The 27,614-nt window shown below is 40.4% G+C and overlaps 1 protein-coding gene across 4 annotated transcripts in view; it reads left to right on the forward strand.

The window, feature by feature from the left end:
* The window catches only part of LOC113108540 (TBC1 domain family member 4-like), a 34,161-nt gene extending 7,303 nt beyond the window's left edge, over positions 1 to 26,858 (forward strand). The window contains exons 2-20 of one of the 4 annotated variants that reach the window (XM_026271723.1): positions 4,897 to 5,499; positions 6,503 to 6,592; positions 7,267 to 7,371; positions 7,690 to 7,992; positions 8,090 to 8,200; positions 9,329 to 9,448; positions 9,961 to 10,011; positions 12,075 to 12,283; positions 13,506 to 13,643; positions 15,994 to 16,145; positions 16,930 to 17,121; positions 18,200 to 18,202; positions 19,040 to 19,201; positions 20,078 to 20,236; positions 20,351 to 20,595; positions 21,397 to 21,556; positions 21,747 to 21,916; positions 25,472 to 25,648; positions 26,527 to 26,858. In XM_026271723.1, the coding sequence (XP_026127508.1) occupies positions 4,897 to 5,499; positions 6,503 to 6,592; positions 7,267 to 7,371; positions 7,690 to 7,992; positions 8,090 to 8,200; positions 9,329 to 9,448; positions 9,961 to 10,011; positions 12,075 to 12,283; positions 13,506 to 13,643; positions 15,994 to 16,145; positions 16,930 to 17,121; positions 18,200 to 18,202; positions 19,040 to 19,201; positions 20,078 to 20,236; positions 20,351 to 20,595; positions 21,397 to 21,556; positions 21,747 to 21,916; positions 25,472 to 25,648; positions 26,527 to 26,760 (3,384 nt within the window). In that variant the 3' untranslated portion in view covers positions 26,761 to 26,858. Of the gene's footprint in view, positions 1 to 4,896; positions 5,500 to 6,502; positions 6,593 to 7,266; positions 7,372 to 7,689; positions 7,993 to 8,089; positions 8,201 to 9,325; positions 9,449 to 9,960; positions 10,012 to 12,074; positions 12,284 to 13,505; positions 13,644 to 15,993; positions 16,146 to 16,929; positions 17,122 to 18,199; positions 18,203 to 19,039; positions 19,202 to 20,077; positions 20,237 to 20,350; positions 20,596 to 21,396; positions 21,557 to 21,746; positions 22,022 to 25,471; positions 25,649 to 26,526 lie in introns of those variants that run through there. The other 3 variants (XM_026271720.1, XM_026271721.1, XM_026271722.1) reach the window with 3 other exon arrangements.
* Positions 26,859 to 27,614: the final 756 nt, after the last annotated feature.

The following is a 27,614-nucleotide window of genomic DNA, read 5'->3' on the forward strand; positions in this document are numbered from 1 at the left end:
GATCCGCGCGTTGGTATCCTTCATGCGGTGGAGCCACTGGAGGGGCGCGTGGTCCGAACAGAGAGTGAATTCCCGTCCCAGGAGGTAATAGCGCAGAGTGAGGACAGCCCATCGAATGGCTAAACATTCTTTTTCAATGGTGCTGTATCTAGTCTCTCTCTTTGAGAGCTTTCGACTTAGATACAGCACCGGCCGCTCCTCTCCTGCGACCACCTGAGACAGGACTGCACCCAACCCCCTGTCCGACGCGTCCGTCTGCAACAAAAACGGGAGATTAAAGTTAGGAGAGTGCAAGAGCGGCCCGCCGCACAGGGCAGCCTTTACCTTGGTTAAGGCCTGTTGGCACGGCTCCGTCCACTGGACCGGATCTGGTGCTTCCTTTTTGGTGAGATCAGTCAGCGGGCTGGTGAGGTCCGAATAATTAGGAATAAACCTTCTATAATATCCCGCCAGCCCCAGGAACTGTCTCACCTCCTTTTTGGTCTTGGGGCTTGGGCAAGCTGCAATTGCTGCGGTCTTGTCATTTGGGGACGCACCTGCCCATGACCCAAGTGGAAGCCCAGATACCGTACCTCCACCCGCCCAATTGCACACTTCCGTGGGTTCGCCGTGAGTCCAGCCACCCTTAAGGATCTCAGGACCGCACGCAGATGTTCCATATGCCGCTGCCAATCATTACTGTGTATAATGATGTCGTCGAGATAGGCAGCGGCGTACGCGCAATGGGGCCGGAGAATCTTGTCCATAAGACGCTGAAAGGTGGCGGGAGCCCCGAATAACCCAAACGGAAGGGTGACAAATTGGTGCAACCCAAACGGCGTGGTGAAGGCCGTTTTTTCTTTGGATAATGGCGACAAGGGGATCTGCCAATACCCTTTTGTTAAATCCAGTGTCGAATAAAAGCGAGCCGAACCTAACCGATCAAGCAGCTCGTCAACTCGGGGCATTGGATAAGCGTCGAATTTCGACACTGCCTTCACCCTTCGGTAATCAACACAGAAACGGACCGAGCCGTCTGGTTTAGGGACTAAAACTATCGGGCTCGCCCAGTCGCTATGCGATTCTTCTATTACTCCCAACTCTAGCATGGCCGTTAATTCATCTTGAACCACCTTTTTTTTGTGTTCCGGTAAACGATAGGGGCGGCTGCGCGCCACTTCCCCGGGGACCGTTTCGATATGGTGCTGTATGAGATTGGTGCGACCCGGCAGGGGTGAAAACACGTCCGCGAAATCTGCTTGCAACTTGGCTACCTCGGCAAGCTGCCGTGGCGAGAGGTGATCTCCCCCAGGGACCAGAGCGAGCGGGTTGGTTTTGACAGCTGCTTCTGGCCTGAGATCATCCTCTGCTGAAATTGTCACGGCTAACTCAACCGAGGCCACCTCATTCCACCGTTTTAGCAGGTTGAGATGATAAATCTGACGTGAATTCCCTCTATCCGAACGCACCACCTCATAATCGAGATCCCCCACTCGCCGTGTAACCACAAACGGTCCTTGCCACTTCGCGAGTAATTTAGAACTGGATGTTGGAAGTAACACAAGCACTTTCTCTCCCGGTGTAAATTGACGCGCTCGCGTACCCCTGTTGTACAGCCGACTCTGTCTGTCTTGAGCCTGGAGCAAATTCTCCATAGACAGCCGCCCCAGAGTGTGAAGTTTTGCTCGAAGGTCCATGACATACTGAATTTCACTACGGCTGTTTGAAGGCCCCTCCTCCCAAGCCTCCCTAATGACGTCAAGCACCCCGCGGGGCTGACGACCATAGAGAAGCTCGAATGGGGAAAACCCTGTGGAGGCTTGTGGAACCTCCCGCACTGCGAACAACAGGGGCTCGAGCCATTTATCCCAATTTTTGGCGTCCTCCTTAACGAACTTACGAACCATGGATTTCAATGTGCGATTAAATCGTTCCACCAAGCCATCTGTTTGTGGGTGATAGACGCTGGTGCGAATCGATTTAATGCCCAGTAGTTCGTATAGCTCGCTTACCGTACGTGACATAAACGCCGTGCCCTGGTCTGTGAGGATCTCTTTGGGGATCCCCACTCGGGAGATCACCTGAAACAGTGCGTCTGCCACACTCTTTGCGGAGATTGTGCGTAGCGGCACTGCTTCTGGGTATCGTGTTGCATAGTCCACGAGAACTAATGCAAAACGATGCCCGCGTGCTGAGCGTTCTAATGGCCCGATGAGGTCCATACCAATTCTCTCGAAGGGGACCTCTATCAGTGGTAAGGGACGCAATGGCGCTTTAGAAGTGGCCGGCGGATTTACCAGCTGACATTCCCGACACCCCGCACACCACCGGCGGATGTGCTCGTGAATGCCCGGCCAAAAAAAACGGGCCATGAGCCGCTCACGTGTCTTTGCTTCCCCCAAGTGGCCTGCCATGGGACTACAGTGAGCCGCCTGGAAAAGCATTTCCCGACGGCTTTTTGGGACTAATAATTGGGTTATATTCCTATTTGACTGGGTATCTTGGGTCACCCGATACAACCTATCTTTTATTATGGAAAAATAAGGGAAAGCGAGCGGCTGATCAGGCTGGAGAAGCCGTCCGTCGATGGTGCGGACCCGGTCATACGCGTTTTTAAGCGTCTCATCACGAGACTGCTCCAGTGGAAAGTCATCTAGCTCAGGGGACCTGAAGTCCGCCCTCGCTCTCGTTTCCTCCGAGTCAGCCTGTGAAGGTCCCGCAACTGCATCGCCAGCCTGCGCCACCGCTTCTCCGTTTCCCTGCCCTGTCTCCCAAGAAGCATCCGCACACAAAACCCCCAATAATTGTGTAAAAGCTGGCCAATCTGTCCCCAAAATCAGCGGATGCCTAAGGTGGGAATTAACCGCCACCTTCATTCTATGCGTTTTCCCCCGAAACTGAATACTAACCGGCACTAGAGGGTAGTCCACCACATCCCCGTGCACACACCTCACTTTAACCTTGCGGCTTGTATCCAATGCCCTCTGTTGCATCAGGCTTTGATGGATGGAGGTTTGGTTACAGCCCGAATCCACCAACGCCTGATATGTACCCCCCTCGATACTCACAGGTATTTGGTACAGTCCAGCCTGATCGGGGGCGGCCGCTGGGGAGTCGGGAACCCGGATCAATGCTCCCACTTCCATCATTGGACACCGGTCCAGAAAATGCCCCGGGTCCCCGCATCTCCAGCAGGCCGGCCCAGGCCTTCCCGCCGCCCCAGCGGCAGAAGGATGGCCAAAAGATTGGTGGAGAGAGGAGAAAGGGGCGGAGGGACCAGTAGCCCCTGCGCCCTCCCGTGTCCCTGGTCTGTTCCCCTGGAAGGCCCCACTCCGCTGTGGGACACGAGGGGGCACGTTACTCCGCGACCTGGGAACAGGAATAGGGCGAGAGGGAGAGGGATGGGAAGGAGAAGAGAGAGAGAGGTTAAAAAGGGGCTCGCCACCCCCCGGGCACGCCACCAGATGGTCTTCAGCCAGCTGGATAGCCTGCGTCAGCGATGACGGGCGGTGGCACCGGACCCACTCGGCCGTCCCCCGAGGCAGCCGAGCGATGAACTGTTCCAGTACCACCAGGTCGACCACTGCCTCGACATCGCGATCCTCCGCCAGCAACCACCTGCGGCAAGCATCCCGGAGCTGTTGGGCCATCACGAAAGGCCGGCCGCTGTCCCCCAGCTCCCTTGACCGGAAGCGTTGCCGATGTTGTTCGGGGGTACGGCCGACTCGCTGAAGGACGGCCCGCTTCAGGTCGTCATAGGCCAGGAGGTTCGCTACAGGCAGCTGTTGGGCCGCCACCTGTGCCTCCCCAGTCAGCAGCGGAATGAGGCGCACCGGCCATTGTGTGCGCTCCCAGCCACACGCCTCCGCTGTTCTCTCAAAGAGATCCACAAACGCCTCTGGATCGTCTTGTGGACCCATCTTCATCAGCGGGACGTGCGCTAAGGAGGGGACTGCTGCTGGGGTGCCCTCCCGGCCCAGAAAGCTCCGGAGGACTCGCCGGTCTTCATCCTGGGCTTGGACCAACAGCCGGAAGCGATCCTCCTGCTCCAACTTGAGGTCCATCAGCGCCTGATGTTGGGTTTGGTGAAGACCGGCGAGTGACTTCACCAGCTCCGCAAGTGGCGTTGCTGTCGCTGGCTGCATGGCGGCGTGCCGGCTTCCCTGTCCCGGGTTTCGGCACCAGTGTAGAACAGTTCGTTAGATAACGGACAAGGAAGTCAGGCGTGGCGAAAAATGCTCTTTATTAATTCAAAATAAAACACGATAAACAAAAGTAAACTGCGGCTCGGCTCTCTGCCTCTAAACATATAACCGCACACTGACTGCTCAGCTCTGCTCTCTCCAAGATCCCGCCTCCTCTCGCCGGTCTGCTCGGTGCTTATAAATCCTCTCTCCCCCAATCACTGGAATTACAGACAGGTGTCAATCATTAATCATTTGACCTCCTTATTACCGCTTGTCCCCACATTCTTTCTCCCGCTGCAGTATTTTCGGCTTCCCACGCCCCCCTCGCCACACCTTGCACCTAGTTTCAAAAGATTCCTACTGATGTTCAGGCGTACAAAAACATCTGAGATCTGCTTTTCTTACTTATTCTTACTGAAGGACAGTGGTATCAGATACCAGAGAGGAGGTCCCTCTGATAGATTCATGTCCATTCGGCTTCTTTAATGCACGCTCAGGTTCTTCAGCTGTTTTTTTTTCTTCTATTGCCAGTCTGCCTTGGCTTTTATATTACTAATTCCTAAATTGTTCCTCAGGGGCTGAACCTAGTTAGTTATGCAACCTGCATGTCTTCTTGCAAAAGTTTAACATAACAACTGAGCCTTTTTATGGACGTTTTGTCCTTGTTTGCCTTTCAGTGTGTTGATTTAGTATTTTAATTGTTGATCTAATGTCTTAAACTGTTCTCTAGGTGCCTGAGGTTATTAGCAGCATTAGACAGGTGTCCAAGGCTGCTCTTAAGGAGGAAAGCAAGCCCAAGCAAGAGAGTGACGAGTCTTTCTACAACTCCCAGAAATTCGAAGTGCTTTACTGTGGAAAAGTGACAGTCAACCACAAGAAAGCCCCTTCCACTCTGATTGATGACTGCATTGACAAATTCCGCCAACACGAGATTGAACGTAAGCGTCTGCGGCTCCTCAATGGCCAGCGGAGCTCTACCGAGGCCCCCGTGGACTTCATTGTGGGTGACAACCCTCTAAGTTCCTCTCTTTGTAAAGTTGATGAACCTGAGCCCAATCTAAATGAGGAAGAACTGTCTGAGGTAGGCAATGGGATTCTGGATATGACTAGCTCATCCAGTACGGGCAGCCTACTGGGGTCCTTTGACTGTATCTTGGAGGACTCAGGTTTTGGAGAGCAGCAGGAGATTCGTACACGCTGTAATAGCCTGGCGGGCGGCCTACAAAAAAGGACCAGAGAGTTGGGCAAGGGGTCGACACGTAGGAGACACGCTAGCGCGCCCAATAACGTGCAGCCATCTGATGCTGACAAGAATCGTACAATGCTATTCCAGGTACTACATGCAGAAACACACTTACTTTTAGTCTGTGATTTCATAAACCTTGGAAATGGAAATTCTTTCATTGTTTGCTCGTGTAGGAACACAAAAGATATTAATAAGTCTTTCAAATGTTTTTCACTTTTGAAAAAAGTCAATTCATTTTAGAGTTTTTATCCAAAGCAAACTTCAGAGAAGTTAGATGGGTTTTTAAATGGCTCTTTTTTTATAGTAAGTATCTCAGCCATAAAAATAGTCAATGAAGGTGGTGTGGTTTTAAAATGTCAACCAACCAACCCTCTACATTGCGAGTTAATCGCTCACAAATGCACCTTTCTAAATTTCTTTAGGCTAAGAGTTAGGCTAAGAATAAGTTTATATTTTTACTGCATGTTGTGTCCTGCTTCAGGTCGCATACACAGGTTCTAGAATACTCTGCCTTTATGTTTAACAGAAAAGAATGTGAAGAATCACATTTCAGGGCATGGGGAGAGCCGTTTTAAAATTAAAAAGCCAAAAAAAAATAGTTAACAAAAAATGTTCTAACCAATGGCCATTCTATTACCAGTTTGTGCATAGAGGGTTGATGGGGTTCAAAACAACTTTGGACCACACTGACTTTCGTTTTATGGAACACAAAAATGTTTTAGTGCTCTATCTAGGGGTGAACTATCCCTTTAACCTTTAAAACAGACCTACACATGCAAATGTCTTCTCTTTGAGAGGCAAAGCTGTAAATCTTGTCTAATTAGCAAGCGTGACGGTCATGCAGTCACACATTTTCCTTTTAAATGTTTTTTTTTCAAGGATAGGTGTCTCTACGGTCATTTGGTTAAGAAATCAGCTGCAGCTTCTGCGACCTTGATGATAAGAAGAATTGTTTTGATGCAAATACTGCACTCAAAAAAAAAACACTGCACGCTGAGTTATCAGTTATCGGACATTTAGCTCGATATTTTCTTTTAGTTTTTGTTTTCTCAATAAGCAAAGTATGCTCTCAAATGGCTCTTTTGTGCAGGTTGGACGGTTTGAAGTGAATCTCATCAGCCCTGACACTAAATCTGTGGTTCTGGAGAAGAATTTCAAGGACATCTCGTCCTGTTCACAGGTCTGTGTGTGTGTAAGGATTATGTTTGTTTGGTTTCAGAGATAATCTCTTTCTCCCTCTCATATTTAATGTCACCATATGTTATCACACAGTGCTATTCAAAAAAGCACCAAGCTACTGACCCGAGGATTTGTATCAGGTTTTACTTAAGAATATTTGTCTTGATTTTGAAATTCTCATAAAAAGAACAAACAATAAAAACATTTCTTATTGTGTTCTGTCTTATGTAAAAATAGTTTTGACTGTGCATGTGCACTGAAGTGATCTAAATATTAATGCAATAAGTCACTCAATTCATGAATTGCAATTATTTTCCCATAATTAAGGGATGTTTGTAGGTATTTTTACTTGCTAAAATCACTGCCAAACACATCTTTAAATGCTTATTGGGTCCATTGTTGTATAACACCAGTGATGAGTAAATAAAAAATCTGTGTATTACCATTAATAATAATCACGTTAAACAACTTAAAGCTGTTCACAGTTGGCAAGCAATGCAGCAGCAAAAATATAAAATTCAACTGATTCACAGTCACAGTTTCCAACATGTTTCATCCAATCAGATTTGTTTTATAAAGTGATAATTTTGCTGCTCTGTGTTGTTGTGTTGCATTGTGACTTGCAGTTCCACGTAGTTATTTATCTTTCACGTATGCTGTTTTTTGTGCCTGCAGGGTGTCAAACAGACAGATCACTTTGGCTTTATTTGTCGGGATGTGGTGGAGTCTGGCCCAGCCCAGTATGTGTGTTACGTGTTCCAGTGCGCTAGTGAGTCTCTGGTGAGTCCTGACCCGCTTGCAGCACCTGTTGTCCACACACTGATCAATTATTTATCAAAGCGACAATGCAAACAATAACTCTCCCTTGCCTAGTTTGTGGATATTGCCTTTAGTTTCCCGATTTCTTTGGCAGCTGAATAGAATCAGACCTATGTTTTTGCACACAGTGTTCAGAAAGATTGACCCATTTTCATTGAGACAACACAAATTAAATATGTTTTATTACTAAATAATAATTTTCTGTGTAAGTCTATTACTGTATAAGTTGTTTTGTGTATTTGACCACTTTTTTTTTTTTCCTGCAATTGCTTTTCACAGGTGGATGAAGTAATGCTCACCCTGAAACAAGCCTTTACCACAGCAGCAGCTCTGCAGAGCTCCAAGAACCAAATCAAACTGTGCGAAGCTTGTCCAATGCATGACTTGCACAAGCTCTGTGAGAGAATAGAAGGTACAGCCGCCAGCTTCCATCAGCTCACTCAATGTCCTTGTCCCACACTTAGCACAATATTCTCTCTCAATGTCCCAGGTTTGTATCCTCCCAGGGCGAAACTAGCCATTCAGAAGTACCTGTCCCAACTGACCGACAACGAGCAGGTCAATATATTCGAGCGGGTGCAGGTAGGCCACAAAGAGAAATTTTGCAGACAAAGTAACTAAATATCTTTGAATTTCAATTCTCTATTGGGTATTAAGTTTGTATTTTCTCATGCATTAGAAAATGAAGCCAGCGTCTGATCATGAAGAAAACGAGCTCGTGATTCTTCACCTCCGACAGCTGTGCGAGACCAAGCAGAAGTCTCATGTTCATATTGGAGAGGTCCCACAGGTAGCATAACTACACAAACAACATAAATGCACCACTTGCTTCACCCACCCACGCTGCCTTGCAGAGTCATGAAACTGTGACCTCTCTCTAATTGGATTAGACCGATTGAAAGTGTCATCTGAATACAGCTAAAGATTAGAACAGAGCTCCTGAATGAATGCAGCTGCCCTTCTGAGTGTGTGGTGTGTGGTATGTTCTCAGAGTACTTCGCCTCTGGAAAAATTTCTATAAACTGCTATAAAGTTGATATGACATAGAAATGAACCCTATTCACTTTCTAACTTTATATTCCTGGTCTTATTGTGAAGGATTTATTATTATATAGTGCATGTTATAAATTTCCTTTTCTTTTGATACCACTTAGCTTGGCTGTTTCGCTGTTAGTTAATTTGTATTAAATAATATATAATTATACATATTATATATTCATGTTATAAAGTATGTATGTGTGTATATTGATCAAGCATGATAGTAAAGACATAAAAAAAGATCTCATATAAATGCTGTTCTTTTGATCTTTCTATTCATCAGGGAATCCTGAAAGAAATACTTTTCCAAAAATTTAATTCAAATTAATAATTCAGCTTTGATAGTAATAAAAAAATAATGTTTCTTGAGCACCAAATCAGCATATTAGAATGATTTCGGAAGGACCATATGAATAGGACCATAAAAATAAAAATAAGTTTTGCCATCACAGGAATACATTTTTGTATATTAAAATAGAAAAGTTATTTTTATTGAAATAATATTTCACAGCATTGCTGTTTGTTGCAAGACAGTTTTTATAAGGTGCTATGGAAACAATGAAATAATGAGCTGTCCATCCTTTAAATTATACAGTGGAAACAATGGTTTACTGGGACAAAAAGACACACTTAGCGAGACTTCCTATGCACTCAGTCTGAGCTTTAAGCTCACTTGTGTTTGCTGTGCAAAGTATTGTTTTAGACGAGTAATGATTTGTTCCTGATGCCTGGTGGTCTTTCTTCCATCATTTTAAAATCTACTGAGTGAAAATGTCACCAAGTGCAGAATGAGATTTTCACGGATTTCTCAGAAAACCCCAGATGTATGGCACATTCATTCTCACTTACTCACTCCCTTTATACCTTTGTGTGACAGCAGAATGCTTCTGGCAGCACCGTGACCTCTGATAACTCCATTGTGGGCCGTAATAAACTGGACGTGTTGAAGAACAAAGCCCGGAGTTCTCTGACAAGCTCCCTGGAGAACATCCTCTCAAGGGTATGTGTGTGTGTGTTGTGTGTGTTGTGTCTTAGTAGTCTATGAATGGGGATTGACCAGTTTACCCCACCCTTGTACTGAATAATACCTTTGTTTGTGGACAGTAGTATTATGAATTGACCATCTGCTGTATTTATTCACAAAACAATATCTATGTGTACGGATAAAGCTATGCTTGAATTGTTCCATTAATGGAAAAGTTTACCTAAAAAATTCTGCATGTTGTTCCCAACCTGTATGAATTTCTACAATGGAACTCAAACAGATTCCTTTTTTTCGTTGGTCACTGTTTGTTATATGGAAAAGAGCAGCATTTATTTTTTTCAGTCTTCTTCTGTGTTCCATTTAAGACAGAAATCATACAGGTTTGTAAATTATGAATGACACGTTTATTAAATGATGACAGAGTTTTTGTTTTATTTCTTTAAAGTGTGTGTAAATGTAAATCCTGACGTTTAAGCAGGTTGCTGTTGTTGCTATATTTGAACTGTTATTAAATCTTTCTGCTCTAGGGGGCCAGCCGTATGCGAATGCGTCTTGGCAGCATGGGAAGTTTTGACCGCGTGAGTATCACACAACACGTGAACACCAGGATCTGTCATTCTAACCCCAGCTCTTGTTCTCTCCCTGCCAAGAATCACGTCTCAGTTCTGCCCTGCCAGCAATCATGTCTCTGTGGTATCAATTACCACCGTATGCTGAAAATAATACCAATGCAGTGTTATGATACACTACGTGTTTTCCTGCATCACCTTGTCTAATATGATTGACTCTGACCTGTCAGCTCGGTCTTGCTTATTGGGGGTGGCTTGTTTTGACCCTCTAGCTCGTCTACCTCGCTGTCTCGGGGGTGTGTGAAATGTGAGGTGTGTGTGATGGTAAGCTGGACACGTCTCTGTGGAAAACAAATCAGTCAGCTCTTCCTTCCCACTGGGTCCTCACATGGCCTCAGAGGCGCTGCCAATGTGAGCACCTTCTCTCGTGCTTAAACTTCAGCTCTCAATAACATGATAGAATCCAGCAACTCCTTGCTCATGGCTCTCTTCCATGTTCTGTGTGTACTGTGGATCAGTTCTGAGAAATATTATCATATAGTGAAACTAAAAAAGCTATGAAAATAATTGATTTTAAAAGGGATAGTCCACCCAAAAATGAAAATTCTGTTATAATTTAGTCACTCCCATATTGTGCAAATGACTGACTTTCTCCTAAAAAGATATCTGAGAAATGGCATGGTTTTTATTGTTTTTTTTTTTCATACAATGGAAGTCAGTGGTTAGCAGAACTGTTGGTTACCAACATTCTACAAAATATTTTTTTTTTCTTAGTTTTTAACGGAGGAAATTAATAAAAATCAGACAGTTTTGGAATGTTATGAAGGTGAGTAAATGATGACAATTTTCATTTTTGGGTGAACTGTCCCTTTAAACAACTTTTGTAAAATACTAGTATTAATAATATAAAAACCTAAACTAATAAAAGTGAGTGGAGAAACTAATGAAAATAAAAAAAAATCTCTAAAAATAGCATTAATATTTATTTTATAAGTTAATTGAAAACCTAGTATGTCAGGGAAGTTTATATATGAATATCATTAAATTTATGTATTTAGCTATGCTCAGTAAATATTGCTTAAAACCTAATCCCAAGCAATTGTAATGTCTATTTAATATATATATATATATATATATATATATATATATATATATATATATATAATCCTTGGGAAAATCTTGGAAATTCATTAGTCATTGTGTGAAAACTCAGTTGAAAAATGATGCATTTTGTAACACAAAATATCAAACCGCCAAAGTCGTGCCCATAAACTGTGATCAGTCAAAACATTTTTTTTTATTTATCATCAGAACTAACTTTTCTTTTCTTATCCATTTGTACAATTACTTTTAGCCAACCGGTCCCAAATTTATCAAACTTATGCTGTATAAAGATTCCCATTCCCTTTGTGTTATCCTGCCAAGAGAACTATTATGCTGTTTGGATAATTTGTTTTGACCAAATTTAGCTGTAGGCAGCTGTAGGAAGTGGACAAGGGTTTGTGATTTGTGCAAGGGAAAGGAGAGAGAGCGTTGTGCAGCCGTTGCTGGTTTCCTGGCCCTGCTGTGTACTGACTCAAGTGTTCAGGAACCATCATAGCACAGGGACAGGAAACAGAGTGAGGAAGAGAGTCCCTTCCTATAGCCATCACAGTAAACAGCAGCCAGAAACCTCCATTGTGCTGCGGTCCACCTCCAACGACTCGTGTGTGTCTGATGTGGCTCTGTGACACAGACTATTAACATACAATAGATCACAAAGTGTGTGAGCAGTCACGCTACCAACACAGCCACTTCTGCTTGGAAGCGAACCGAGACTCAGGCTGGACAGGGAGAGGGAAAGTTCTGGGTGAGTCGAGAATGGCAGCTGTCACTTGTTTTGCTTTGTCTGAAACTTGAAGGTTGTACATGCATATCTCAGTAGATTGCTTGTTTCTGTCTGGCGAGAGGTTGGAATTTGAGGTTTGACTCTTGGATAAGCTGACTTTGTGGATTTTAGACCTTGTCTGTTTTGTACGTCAGGGTGTTGGTTCCATCTCATCACTGACCTGGTTCATTCTCTGTTCACCCAGCAGGGCGACTCACCTGGTGACTCCCCACCTGGAACTCCACCCAGTTACATTGAGGAGGACCCAGATGCCCCGCAGTTCCGTCGACGGGCGCACACCTTCAGCCACCTTCCCATCAAGAAGAAAATCTCCTTCACTGAGGTTTCCTCCCAGGCCTGTAAAGCTCCGCTGCGCCGACAGCAGTCTTTGGCCCCTGAGCTGCTGCAGAACAGGTAATGCATCACTTCCTGTTTTCTCTCATGTGATAGTCATGTATCTTTCAATCTATTTTTCAGCAGTCATATGATATTAAAAATGTTGCTGTGATGTGCTTGCATGCTGAAAAAAGCTAAATTTTTAAACAGCATGATTTTGCAAAATCATAAATATGGTACAATACAATACATATAAACTTATAAATGAATGATTTTAGCATGAAAGCTTACACGGAGAGAGCATGTGGCATGCTGTATGTATTGCTGGACTTGGCACTAATTCAAATCATTTAAAATATATTGATGGGATGATAGAGCCTACCAATTGTTTTAAAAATAAGTTGAATTAATTATATGGCACTTAATTTAACCAGTATCAGCATTTTCTGAGAAATTCACTAACATGAGGACTTTGTGTCTATTATATTTAGATTTTTTTTGTTTTGTCATATAGTTTGAGTTTTGTACACTCGATTACTTTTTATTACAATTATTATTATTATTATTATTTAATCTCTTTAAATACAGATTTTAGAAATGCACATATATCATAATGCTGGTTGATACTGATGAGCTGATAATTATTTGTATGTGAATGTTAATAACTGATACATGGCTGATATTTAAGAAAATATTAAAATAAATAAAGTAAAATAAAATAAAATTTAATATTAATTTTGAGGTTCTGCTAAAATGTATATATATATATATATATATATATATATATATATATATATATATATATATATATATATATATATATATTAGTTAAATATAGTTAAATATCCAAAATTAGACAAGATATAGCCAATATTAAAAATATATTTAAAAATGTAAAATAAAAATGATATATCCAATGTTGTACAGATTTATTGTGCATCTTTAATATATTTTACATTTCTGATATCTCTGATATATTTTGTCAGAATTTGAACTTTTCCAGTATTTAAAAAAAATAAAAAAAATATCTATTTCCTAAGCAAAACATATGCTCTTGAGGAGCTAATCAATTACCAAGGAAACTAACAAGATGTGCAAAGGAACAAGGGAAAATATAAACAATGGGGAACATGAACACCTCTAAATAAGAGTCCACGAAACCAAGACAGGGGAACATAGACTGGGATCAGTGCAGTTTAGAAGCTCTCATGTGTTCTAGTTTGTGGTTTCCTGACAGTTTTTAAACCTATGGAAAGTAATGTGTATTTGTTGTGGGCCTTTTATGTTTCGGCTCCCTCAGCACCGTTGGTTACACGAGAGTGCGCAGTGTCTCTGAGAGCGAGTCCTACTTCAGTCTCTCATCCTCCTTCCACACCCCCACTTTCCTGAAAACCTTTTACCAGAGCTCCCTCCTGTCGGACAGCGGGAGTCTTAAGAGGTGAGAGAGGGCTTCGGTTACGGGCCGTTCAGTGTCCGTTTCCCCCGGGGGTGCCTGAGGTTCGAGCCGATGGCGTCCGCCTTCTCTGCTCCTGCCTGTTTCTTAACCCAAAGGCTTCAGTCACTTTGTCATCCGTCAAGAAGAACCACTTCTGTAACTCACTCTCTCTTCCTGTCAAAGTTGTCGGACTTTGTCATTGTCCACTGGACACGAGGAATGTATTGTTTGCATGTTGGTGTCTTACTAACTAATGAAAAACAAAAGCATTTCTTCTCTATATTTCATCAAACCGCAAAACTTTCTACTAATCTATACTCCTATTAAGAATAATTTATGCTGTTATGTTGAATAATAATTCAGAATTCATTTTTAAATAATGTTACCAAGTTGGTTTGAAAATTTTTAATGAGCTTTAGTTCATCTGTGGTGTTTTGATTTCTGTTTGTACCCGACTCATTTTTAGTTTTTTTTTTTTTAGTTTTTTGTAAATAGTTTAGAAATTGTTCAGGATGGAGGCATTCAAATATTAATTTATGCAAAGAAGGCTTGAAATAATAGGCTTGCATGTCAGGCTGGTTTTCGAGTGGATTATGAGTAGGGATGGGCCAGCCTGTCCAGGCTTGGAGAACAACTTAAACCAGCTAAAACCTGCAAAACAAGTTTTACAAAGCTGTTTTCAACATTATTAAGTTTTAAGAGATCTTTAATTAAAACTAAACTGCAACTCATCCAGAAATCTTTGAATGTGTAACATCAAGAAACTGACATTAACACAAACCCACATTTACAGTATATTTTAACAACAGTTTGATGTTGTTATTATTTCACCCAAAAATTGAAATGTGTGATAAACCATTTACTCACCCTCATGTTGTTCCAAACCTGTATGACTGACTTTCATTTGTGAAACATGCAATAGGATATACAATGGAAGTCAGAAAACTGTTTGGTTACCAACATTTTTTTAAATATCTTTTGTGTTCTTGTGTTGGATGAACTATCCTTTTTAAATATATTTTGTTCTAAAACCAGTTAATGGGGTCATATAACGCATTTGACTTTTTCTCAGGGTAAACCAATTTTTCAGTTTTGTTTTACATATCCATTTGAACGCTCTCTGACCCTTAACAAAGCTCCTCCAGTGAACTGAATTTATAGCAGTGGTTGTCAAGGGCGAGTGTATTAGGATAGAGAACATACAGTGAAGCCATGTGTGGAATATAGACTCCCTCCCAAGGGTCTCTTTAAAGGACAATACTGTTTGACCAGGCTTTTGTGTGAGTGGGTTGGTCTACGAGCGCTCCTTCATCTGAACAACAGCCACCTTGGACTCGCTTGGACTCGCTGCTGTTCCTCGATGTGTATTCGCCATTCATTTGTTTGACATGGTGGGCTGTAATGATCCAGTGAGTGTGCTGAAAGGAGGAGATAACATTTAAAATGTCATATCCTTGGCCCTGCTCTGTTTTCTACAAATTGGAGAGAAGGTCTTTCTCTGTGTGTGTTGAATGTCACCAGCTGTCTCTTCTAATTGAATGTGCAGCACACCTGCCGGTGTGGCGGTCTGGGTTAGTCCATTTCTTTAGCCAGCGTTTAATGCATAACATTCAAACCCGTTTCACACTTTAATTAACTCTCACTCATCTGAAGTGTCCTTGTGTATTGTTTTGGTTACTAAGTGAAGAGAGTGGTACAGGGAAAAAAGACTGAGGCTGAGACTAGCAGGATAAAACCGATTTGAATAGACTTTAAGCACATTTTGTTTCTGACTTTGATATTTCAGCTCTTTGTAAAATGGTTTATATAATGGAAAATAGGTTTTATACACACATATATATTAAGCACACACAAATATTACACAGCAGACCTTTTTTTCAACATTGGCAATATTTTCAACATTGGCAATCAGCATATTAAAATAATTTCAGAAGGAACATGACACTGAAAACTGGAGTAAAGGCTGTATTCATGTATTTATTCATTTATTTGTACATAAGTTGACTGAATGTTTTGTATTGATTGGTGGTGAAAAGTTCTAAAGAATGATTTGTGTAAAGTTCCTGTGTGTATTCTTCAGCAATTCCTCATTCTGTCCACTTCCTAAACGTTTCCTCTTTGTTTAAAACAGGTAATCTGTGTTTTATGTACTTTATGCATGAATCTAATTAACATCTTTTATGACTGTCTAAATGCAATACTTGTTATTGCTTATGAGCTTTTGCTTCTATATTACACAAGTCTGTGTATTATCTTATAACTGGTTTGACCACCTGTTTTGAGAGTACACAGCCTAAAAAATGTTGCTTTTCTACCCATTTGAATAAGCATATCTTGTTTTGTTTCTGTGCAGTGGTAATGGAGAGGGCAGGAAGAGGTCTCTGTCAGGCTGTAGCACCGATTCTTTGACCTTGGTGCCTCCACGCAGAGTTTCTTGGCGCCAGAAGATCTTCCTAAGGGTGGCGTCACCCATGAACAAACCCTGTGCCTCTATGCAACACGTGGGTGGGTGTACATGCTTTAGCGCACACACAGACAGGTGCAACATTACACCCTGTTCTCCTAGCAGTCTATTTATAGTCAACATTGCAGGAGAAATCATTGTTCTGCAAGCTTTAGAACTTCCAAGATAATTCTCCCTTTTACTGAGATTCAAGAAAAGAAAGTCTAACCATGGTATATATTAGGGCTGTCAAATCGATTCATCACAAAAACTGCATCCAAAATAAGTTTGTGTTTACATCATGTACGTATGTGTGTGTACTGTTTGTTTTTACGTATATATTTGTTTTATATGTATATATAAATACACACACACACATACATGTATATATTTAAGATACATGTATATATATATATATATATATATATATATATATATATATATATTTATTTGTAATTATGTACGATTTGTTATATAAATATATACAGTATACTTAAATATATACATGTATGTGTATGTGTGTGTATACACATATAAATATACACAGTACTACACACACATATATTAAACTTTAAAAGTTTATTTTGGATGCGAATAATCGATTTGACAGCCTATTTTTATATATATATATATATATATATATATATATATATATATATATATATATATATATTTTTTTTTTTTTTTTATGTATGTAACATTGAATTACCTAATTCTATAATATTGTATCATGATATACGAATAGTAGTTTATTATGACACTCAGTACAATGGTATTGACAACAATATCATATTAGCACAAGAGTTTCTTTGTCAGGGAAATCACTCAGCATCTGCTGTTTTTCAGACCACATGGATGGCTGGGAGCTGCTGCCACTTTCTCCTCGGGCTTTGAACCAGGATCAAGATCCTCAGGTCAGCCCCCTGTCCCTAGAGCAGGGCCGGCGCAGTCCAGCTGACTACAGGGCCCTGTGGAAGAAAGCCATCCACCAACAGATATTGCTCATCCGCATGGAGAAAGAGAACCAGCGCCTGGAGGGTTAGTGTTTCTAACCCTCTCTTATAATTTAACATTTATGAATTCTAAACCACTATGAGTTTCCATTAAACACGAAAGGCAATGTATTGTTGATCTTCATTTTACCTTATATAAATAAATAAACATGAATGGTGATATATATATATATATATATATATATATATATATATATATATATATATATATATATAAATAAATAAATAAATATCAATTGAATGGTGCAGTCATCAGGGGATGACTATTTTCAAATTTTTCTGAAGGCGTATAATAGGTTTGTGTGAGAAACAGATAAAAATATAACTTGTTACTCAATGATAATCTTACCATGTTGGTTTTGGTTACAAAACACATGAAATACAATGACATTTGGTGTCTTGGACATTGTGTTGCACATAAGTCACGACATGCGGGTGGCTAAATAATGACCAAAATTTCCTTTCTTTTAGGTGAATAATCCCTTTAAACAGTTGCTTATACTGTAGCTCAAACATGGCACGTTTGATTCCAAGGGAATGCATGAACTGTTAAAATAAACTTTTATAAAAAAGTTAACAAAATAAAACTTGAGAGCAGTCTAATTCACTATATAAAAGTTTCAGTTGCATAGAAACCTACAGCATTAGTTCAGTATTTATGGGACATTATGGAGTCACAGAAAAGGGTGTTTCCTTGCGTCACCGTCTGATTAGACTGTTGTTATTTTTTGCCCTGGCCTTATTTTTAGAGGGGCAATTGCCACTGCCTGTATTTTACGTTCTGGGGGAAAGTTAATTATAGATGGGAATGTCTGGATGACGGTCACCTTTTTCAAGAGTGCACTTGCAGTTCTGTGACCACTAGGCTACATAATCAGCCTTTAATTAATTATTTTTATTTTATTTTTTATTTTTTATTGTTTGAGTCTCTTTAACTCATTTAAACATTTTTTTTTTTTTAGCAAAGCTTTGTGAAATATTACCCTCTGATGGCCAAACTGCATTACACAAAAGAGTCAAGTCACTTCCTTTACCTTTTTTTTTCTGTCTTTTTTTTCTGTGTGCTGTTGGATGGGCCGAACTGAATAAACATATTTGAGTAGAAGGTAAGAATATATACAGCCAAGACATTGATGTCTCGCCTGAGCAGGCTGCACTTAAAGCAGTTGTTGGCATGTTGTCATTGTTTGGCTGTAACATAGTATACAAACCAGCATGAGGCAGATAGCTACATGTTCTCAAGTGCAGATAAATAATAACAGTTGGCTTTTAGGATATAATTGCCTGCTGCCAAGTGCAATAGTTGTGGAGGTGCACCTTGAGTCTAACAGAGCGTCGTCTTTTTATCTGCATGTTCATGTATGCTTTTACTTTGGAGAGTACAAATATGTTGTGATGCTTTGTTAAGGTTACTTTAAAAGGCCATGCCATTCTGAAACTTGTCTAAAGTTGCTATGGAAACTTGTGGTGCAGTTATCCCAAAATATGAGCAGCATGCTACAGTTTATTGGCAGTGATGCATGTTTGCCTGAGTAGCTTCATTGTACATGCATTGCTATAAACCCACCTTCTATTTGATTTTACAAGCTGAAACGGATCAAATGATCATATGCATGACAGTGATGAATGGTTAGTGGTTCTGATCTTGCTTGAGGCCCAGATTTTACACCGAACATTAAGCTGTAAACTGACACTATACAAAAACCGCAAATAAAGAAATGTTTTTTGAATAATGTGATGAATGTCTCATTTTATATGAATTATACATATGTTAAGAACATATTTTTATTAAGTTCTTAAAACAACCTGATGAATGGCATTTTATTCTGAATCATATTGATATAAAATAGGAATAATTTTGAATGCAATTTAAATTGCATTTAGCATTGTTTTCCTCTTCTGTCCACATTAATTTTAAACCTCACTTTTTCTTTTTCCTGCAGCCAGCCGTGATGAATTGCACATTCGTAAAATGAAGCTGGACTACCAGGAAGTGTGTCCATGCTCAAAAGAGGTGCAGGCCCTTTGGGACAGGAAGTTGAGTAGTCCCTGCCGCACTAAAGTACAGTGGGACAAAGAAGAGATCCACAGTGCTGTATGCCAAGGTATTAACTGTTTACTTCCTTCAATAAAACCATCAAAAAGGCTTTGGTTTGCATACAATTTTTTGTTTCACTGTTTCAACATTCAGTAATTTGGGATTAGTAAAATTTTAATGTCTTTTTATTTTTAATTTTTCAAAGAAGTCTCTTATGCTCACCAAATCAAACAATAATAATAATGGGAAATATTACTTTAGTTTACAATCAATATGATTTAATAATTTATTTCTGTGACAGTAGCTGAATTTAACAGCCATTACAGATTTCTTATGATTAGTGTTGAAAGTAGTTGTAGTTCCAGGATAGTAGATGGATATACAGTTCAAAGGATTATTTTAAATAAAAAATGTTTTGTTACATTTGAAATAGTAATTTCCTTTGTAGAGTTATAATGTTAAAATCTTTCAAAAATTTGTACCGTATTTTCCGCACTATAAGGCGCAACTTCAATGAATGGCCTATTTTAGAACTGTTTTCATATATATAGGGCGCATAGAAAAGAACATACTGCAGTCAAATGTTGACTGGGTTTGCGTTATGCATCCACTAGATGGAGCTGTGCTAAAGGGAATGTCAACATTTTGACAGATTGCCTTGATCCATATATAAGGCGCTACGGATTATAAGGCGCACTGTTGTGTTTTGAGAAAATTAAAGGCTTTTAAGTGCGCCTTATAGTGCGGAAAATATGGTAATTTCAAAAATTTCTTACAAATCAGTTTGATCAAGTGAATGTGTTCTGCTAATAAACATATTGACTTTTGACTAGTAGTGCATACATAATTGTAGATGCTTACATTTGCATGTGAAATAGTTTTGCTATTTTTCTCAACCCTTAGAGTTCCTCACTCTGTTAGTTTGTATGTGTGTTCTCTGTAGGTGTCCCCAAAAGTCGGCGAGGTGAAGTGTGGCTCCTGCTCTCTCAGCAGTATCGTTTGCATCACCGTCTCCCGCAGCGGCAGCATCCCCCTGAAACCCCTTATCAGGATCTCCTCAAACAGCTCACAGCACAGCAACACTCCATCCTGGTCGACCTCGGTCTGTATCTAACCGAAGCACTTATAGTTTGTGCAGCTAATCCACATGCACATCAGACTACTGTTATATTTTTGACCCAGCACATAACTGAAGTGATGTTCCCATTCTTTCTAGGCCGGACATTCCCAACACACCAGTATTTCAGCGCTCAGCTGGGAGCTGGACAGCTATCTCTGTACAATCTCCTGAAGGCCTACTCCCTGCTGGACACGGAGGTGGGCTACTGCCAGGGGATCAGTTTTGTGGCCGGCTTGCTGCTTTTGCACATGAGCGAGGAACAGGCATTCGACACACTCAAGTTCCTCATGTACGACCTGAGCATTCGCCGACAGTACCGTCCCGACATGATCTCTCTGCAGGTGCGCTGTGTGTGTAGGAGTATCAGTTTTCACTAGTTCATGTTTTCTCTTTCAGAACTGGTATGTTTGCTTATCTGATTACGCCTATTGTGAAATGTAGCAGGACTGTTTTTTGTGACAATTAACGGAATGAGCGGGTGTGTTAATTTGTAGAACTGAATGTTATACGAATTGCCTTTCTGTTGTATTAAAAACTAGATTATTAAACGGACTGAATAAATGAAATGAATAGTACTTTTAACACATTTGTTTAATATTATGTCCATCTTAGTTACCATAGTGGCTTAAAAAGTTTGATTGACATGTTTGGCCAGTTAAATACTACTAAATTTTTCTCACCTCTATTATTGGACATTTTAATTAGTAGGCTAAATTAAGAATAAATATGGTGTTGAATAGGGTATTGTTAAAGGTAGGGTATTGTTGCAAATTGAAATGTTAATGTCACTTACACACCACTAGGTGTCAGTCTAACATTCAAAGCAACTGCTTTATTGGCTGGCGAGGCGTAAATGAAAATGCAAGAAATGTTCTTTCAGTGACTGTAAATTTCACATCCTAATTTTGTTACTGGGACCAGAACAGGGAGTATTTTGAATACATTAGACTTCAACACACATTTGCTCTAGCGGTATGCAAAGAGCCGTCTCCACCTCTTGTACACTGTTTCCTCCTCAGCTGTTAGTGGTTATTCATCATCAGATGTGCCAATGTTTAATCCCGTGAGAGAGAGCATTTGAGCCGGGTTAAAGTTCACTCCTCTAAGTGTGAGGACTTTTTCTTCTTTCTCTCTCTCTGTAGATCCAGATGTACCAGCTGTCCCGACTGTTGCACGACTATCACCGTAACCTGTACACTCACCTGGAGGAGCACGAGATCTGTCCCAGCCTGTACGCCGCACCCTGGTTTCTCACTCTCTTCGCCTCTCAGTTCCCGCTCGGCTTTGTTGCCCGTATATTTGGTAAATTTTACTTCTTATCTAACTAACTTACTCAGACCTAGATGAATGTCTGTGATGGGGTTCAGGTGAACCTTAGGATAGTGGAGAAATGATCTTGTGTGGTAAAATGTATGTATTTCACACATATGTCAAGTATTGTAGCCAATGCATAGCCTTTGACTCTTGTGCATGTATGTGTGCTGTGTGGCAGACCTCCTGTTTGTCCAAGGCACGGAGGTGATTTTTAAGGTGGCCCTGTGTTTGCTGAGCAGCCACGAGGGAGAGATACTGGAGTGTGACTGCTTTGAAAGTATTGTGGACTACCTTAAATCCACCATCCCCACCCTCACTCATAGCCAAATGGAAGAGATGATCACTAAGGTACATTTAAAATGGAAACATTTCCTGCTAAATGTCTGCGGGGTTGTGTTAATGATTTATTTCTCCCAAAAAAAGAGACACTTTTTTTAAATTTAAAAACTCATGTTACTCTGGCAGCTGGCACATAACCGTGGACATTTTTTGAATATCAAGATTTTCATATGAAATGTCCAAATAATTTTTTTTAAAGGGGTGGTTGATTGCGATTTCACCTTTTTAACGTTGGTTAGTTTGTAATGTTGCTGTTTGAACATAAACAATATCTGCAAAGTTACGAAACTGAAAGATCAAAGCAAATTTTAAAAATGCCTTTTAAAATTCTGGCAGTTTAATGCCTACAAAAACGACTTGTAGGGACTACAATGAGTTACTTCCTGGGTTCGTGATGTAACAAACGGGGAAAAGACAGGAAAGGGGGTTGGGGCCATGCTGCGCTGCACTGCTTTAAAAAAAGAGGAAGAGAAAACTAGAGGTGCATGTAAAAATCTATTCCAATATGAATCTTGATTCTGTCTTCTAATGATTCTAATGGATTCACAAGTTTCAAAATCCCTGTTCCTCACGCCCCCCTGCTCTGCATCTCTCTCTCTCTCTCTCTTTCTCTCTCTCCCTCCCTCCCTCATTCAGCTCACCTGAGACAACAACAAACAAAAAACATAGGCCTACCATTAAAAGGCCCTGCTTGCACAGGTTCTGCATGATCCTTCAATAATATCCTCTACTTCTCATTCTGCTCAAACTGATAAGTGATGTTAATGACGCCGTTGTTTTCAATTTAACCGGAGCACTTGCCACTGAGGTGAGGGGCGGGACGTTTAGAGGTGGTTTAGCCAATCACAGCACACTGGGCTAGCTAACCAATCACAGCCCATCACCTATTTCTGAGGCAGGGCCTTCAAAAAAGCAGGAAATAATCAGAGTGTTTCTTAGAGAAGGGACAGAGCGGTGTGGAATAAAGGTAAATTATGTGAAAAATAATGTGTTTTTTAAATGAAGCATTAATACGTGTCAGACTGCACCCCATACACAATCAAGCCTAAAAAAAAAACAGTGAACCATCTCTATAAATATTTCCTACAATGAATGCAAGTATATAAATAATATCAGCCAGTGTTATTTTAGCATAATTTATATGCTATTACAGTATTTCATATTTTAGCCTTTATTTTTATATTTTCAGTTTTATTTTTAGCAATTTTAGTTTGTTAGATAGCTTCAGTAATTTTAATAAAGTAATATTTTAGTAATGCCATTTTAATATTTTTTCTTAGTTCACTTTTAGTACTTATAGCTTAAATGTATTTACATTTACATATAAACATTTAAAATTTTCTAGTTATTATCTTATAAAATTATCAAGTATTTATATTGTATTACCTTCAGCTGTTTTTTCAGTTACTTAAAATACTTTTTTTAAGTTTTATTTTTACACTGATCAGCCATGATTTTTAACACCCTTAAATGTAAAATATTTTTTTTGTTTTTGAGATGCAAACTGGATACTATTCTGTAAAGTAAGCATATGGCAAAAAGAGATCATGTTACAACTATTTGAAACTTTTTTTATGTATACTGAATACAGGGCTCTCAAGTCTCACGCATTGGGCGTGAGACCCACGCATTTCAACTCGTTCACACGCTCACACGCCACACCTTGTATTTCTCACGCAGAGACATTACGAGGATAATAATGCCCACCAAGTTGCGGCGCTATTTTTTAAACAGCGAAACAGGTAGAGGAATCAAGTGAGTTTCCCGAAGGCCCTGACATGCACCAGCTAATCAAATAAAAAAAAATATAGCTACCGATCAGCCAATCAGAAAATAGCATTGCTGTATCTGGGTAAGATTTTCACAGGCTCGTGCGCAAAACAGATTCAGACTCTCGCTGAAGTAGGTAACGTAACGGTTACAGAAGAGGACAGTAAGCATCCTAGTAAGTCATCTCACCATTACTGGGGAATATATGTGTTCAGACATATATGATGTGACCCCCCCCCCCCCCCCCCCCAGTTTTGTTTAATTCCATTGACCTGACAAGACAATGACCCCGATTTTCACTAATGTTATATGATTTTTTTTGATCAATATATGAATTTTCTATTTTTTCAAAACAGTCTAAGATATGTTTTGGTCTGATGGTTATTATGACCCCGACCCCCACGCAATTTTGGCCATCGTACGTGGTCGGCCGTAGCTTTTGCGCCTATTATTAGGCACTATTGTTTTTATAGCTAACGTTATACATTGAAGAGGATGCGGGGCTACTCTGACAGTTTTATATAAGAGACTTCTATAATAGGGCTATCCATAATACTTGTATGGCAGTAGTTTGAATTATTTTTAGTTTTTTCTTTCCTTTTATTTTTACTGCACAACTTCCTGGTCCCAATTTTGAAAACGTTTTGCCTAAGCTATTTCATTATATTTTATCCAATGTATAATATTGATTATTGCATTCGTCTATTTCAAAGATGTCAGGGAAGAGGCAAAGGAGCATTCTTTCATGCTTTGCTCTAAGACCAGCTCCCTAAAAAGGTGGCTAGGTCAGAGGAGGAGACTGTGGAGAAGACAGTGGAGGAGGCAATTAGGGTGCCAGTAGAGGATGGGTCCATGGAAGAGACTGAGGAAACAGTGGAGAACCCACTGGAAACAGGGAAAAAGAGAGGGTTAAGTAGAGCAACCACCTATAGGTGTTCCTTTAAGAAAGAGTGGTCAACCTGATGGCCATTCATCACAAAGGGAACCACTAGCTCTTTTTACTGGTGCTTAGTCTGCAGACAAGAGAACTCCTGTGTCCATCAAGGTGTGAGGGACATAAGCAGGGAGGCTTTCTAAAATAGCTGGATTGGTTTTAGTGCTCCCTCATTCAAATGCCTATGCTGAGAGGGTTTTCTTCATGGTGGGATTAAACAAGATCAAAACCAGGAACAGTTTAGCACTTGATGGAACCTTGTCATCCATCATGATAGTAAACATGGCTGGCCTGGAACCACAGTGCTTCAAATGGGAGCCACCAACCCCTGGCCTCAAAACCAGCTACGAAGTACCAACACCTACAATAAACAACACTGATTATTTTCTCACACACACACACACACACACACACACAAATGCTGAATTAAATATTATTTTATTTGTAAGAATGTGTCATTTATGAAATCAGACACCTGTCCCCATCAACCGCCTGCCGCCATCGCGGCCGCCGCCAAAATCTCACTCTGAACTCAGTTCAAAACTTGAGAGCCCTGTGAATAAGGCTTCACGTGTGAATTTTTTTTATAGTAGACACCACTCAGTGTTTCATATGCTGCATGCAATACTCTAGAATGCACTCTATTTAACCGCTAGGTGGTGCTACTTGCTTTTCAAAAATCAACAGACTGTTTGGTTGAAAAGAAAATTCATTGTCTAGAATTTTTATTTGACAGTTTATGTTTATATTTGGATTTATTTTATATAAAGGTATGTGTGTGAGTCTCAGATAGCATTTCATTTTAATGAATGTGCCATTTTCTTTAAAAATAATATATCTGTATGAAATGTGGTTTGCAGGCAATCGAGATGGACATCTCCAGGCAGCTGCATGCGTATGAAGTGGAGTACCACGTCCTGCAGGATGAGCTGGCAGATGCTCCTCCACCTTTAGAGGACTCCGATAGGCTAGATAAACTGGAGAAAGCTAATGCCCAGCTCAAGAAACAGAACATGGACTTACTAGAGAAACTGCAGGTAGATGTACTACAATATTAAAGCATACACAAGTAGTGGTTTGAAAAGCAGGCGAGGGTTTTGTTCCTTTATTGCCAGTGTCTGGAAGCACAGAACAAAAGACAAACAGCTTGAAACCTAAGATCTTTACAGATGCAACTCTCAGTTTACTACCAAAGAATATTAAAAATGAATTTTGGTTCAGTGTTTTACATTCAACCGTACGATTTTATGAATGTGGGGGAATTAATTATCCTTGAAACTTCATTAGTGTAAGCATGTAACGTCACAACTTGCTTATATCCCACTCATAGTTGTTCCTGAAAACAACCTGTTGCTTAAAATAAGCAAAACTAACAGTTACTAATAGTATTAGTTGAATCACTGGACCTGACTCACTTTACCTAACTTTACTGCACTGTTCCCATTTTTGTTATTTTTGCCAGAATTTTTCATTGTTCTATTCCCAGGAATTTGGAATTCCCAGTTGGCACATCTACCTGTGAACAGTTTTTGAATATCAAGATTTTCATATGAAATGACCAAATTATTATTATTGTTTTTAAAGGGGTGATGTATTTAATATGGTCTACAGTGTGACCAAATTATTTTTTTTTTATTTTCATACCATGAATGTAAGTATATAAATAATATCAGCCATAGGGTTGCTGAATTACATTTCAAAATATATTAAAATAAAAAACATTTATTTTAAATTGTAATAATATTTCAAAAAATGTTTTAAATGTATTTTAATCTGATAAATGGATCAAGACTTCTTTCAAAAACATTTTTTACCAACCCCAAGCTACCTCAACAGTAGTGTAGATGGTTACATTAAAAATTGTGCATAGTTACTGCACAAGATTCATTCTCATGTTTGGCTTTCTTATTAACAGTCGGCTCGTTTGAAGATTCAGACGTTGGAGAGCAGCGTAGAGAGCTTCCTTTCACGCGAGAGCAAGATGAAGCACCTGATCCGTTCTCTGGAACAAGAGAAAGCTTCCTACCAAAAGACCATTGAGCGCATGCGTAGCAGTTTGCCATCGGATGCCATGACTGATGTGGAGATGACCCAACTCAAGTCCAGCACCAACGGGAAAGCCAAAGAAACTGCCTGCAAAAAGCCTTGAATCCCCATCCTACTGACTGATGCATCATATAGGTACATCAGTAAGGAGGTAGCCTGCTTCTTCATCTTTTGTGTTCCCATCATGCTAATTGAGAGACATGGGAACGTTTGACGCCTTTCAGCCTCACAGAGAAAACTTGAAAACAAACGAAAGTGCTTTCTTTCCAAAGAGCTGCACAACTTGTGCACTAATGTCCACGTGTGATTATACGCTCACTGTGAAGGTTTATTTTTGACCTGGCACTCTGAACCAGGTGTTTGGAGGAAACTAAATATTTACCAGTTCAAACTTTTTGCTTAAATTGCTTTACCTAAAGTGCAGGCAGGAAGTGAAACCATGTGCTGCTGGGTTTCATCTGCAACTTACAAACAGTCCTGCTGTCCAGACTGTCCAGTTTGAGCTCATGGACTTCAAGCGAATCACTGTCTAAAAACATGAAGAGTATTTTTTCTTCAAACCATCGTCTTCGATATTGCACAGTATTCTGTGTGTGCATTGAAGAAGTGTGTCTGACGAATGTTGTGTTGGATACTATGCCATAATTAATGTGCGTGTGCAATCTTTGAAATGCAGTGTGTAATGGTCGCCCGGGCATTAAAAAAAATCCCACAATCCATTGGGGATTTTACCATTGTTTGGGTTTCTTTTCAAATGATCACTTGTTTTTTGTGTGGCACCAACTGTCCTTGACATCTGCACAAATATTTTTGTAGTGTTTAAGAGTGCAGGGGTCTTGACTTGTGTCAGAATATTCCTCTGCTGTGGAGAGCGGCTCACAAAAGATCTGTTATGATGATGAGAATCTGTCAGAACTTATATAGATATCAATATCAAATGCTATAGCATTGTATTTC

This window comes from Carassius auratus, chromosome 9 (assembly GCF_003368295.1).
Source record: "Carassius auratus strain Wakin chromosome 9, ASM336829v1, whole genome shotgun sequence".
Classification (NCBI taxonomy): domain Eukaryota; kingdom Metazoa; phylum Chordata; class Actinopteri; order Cypriniformes; family Cyprinidae; genus Carassius; species Carassius auratus.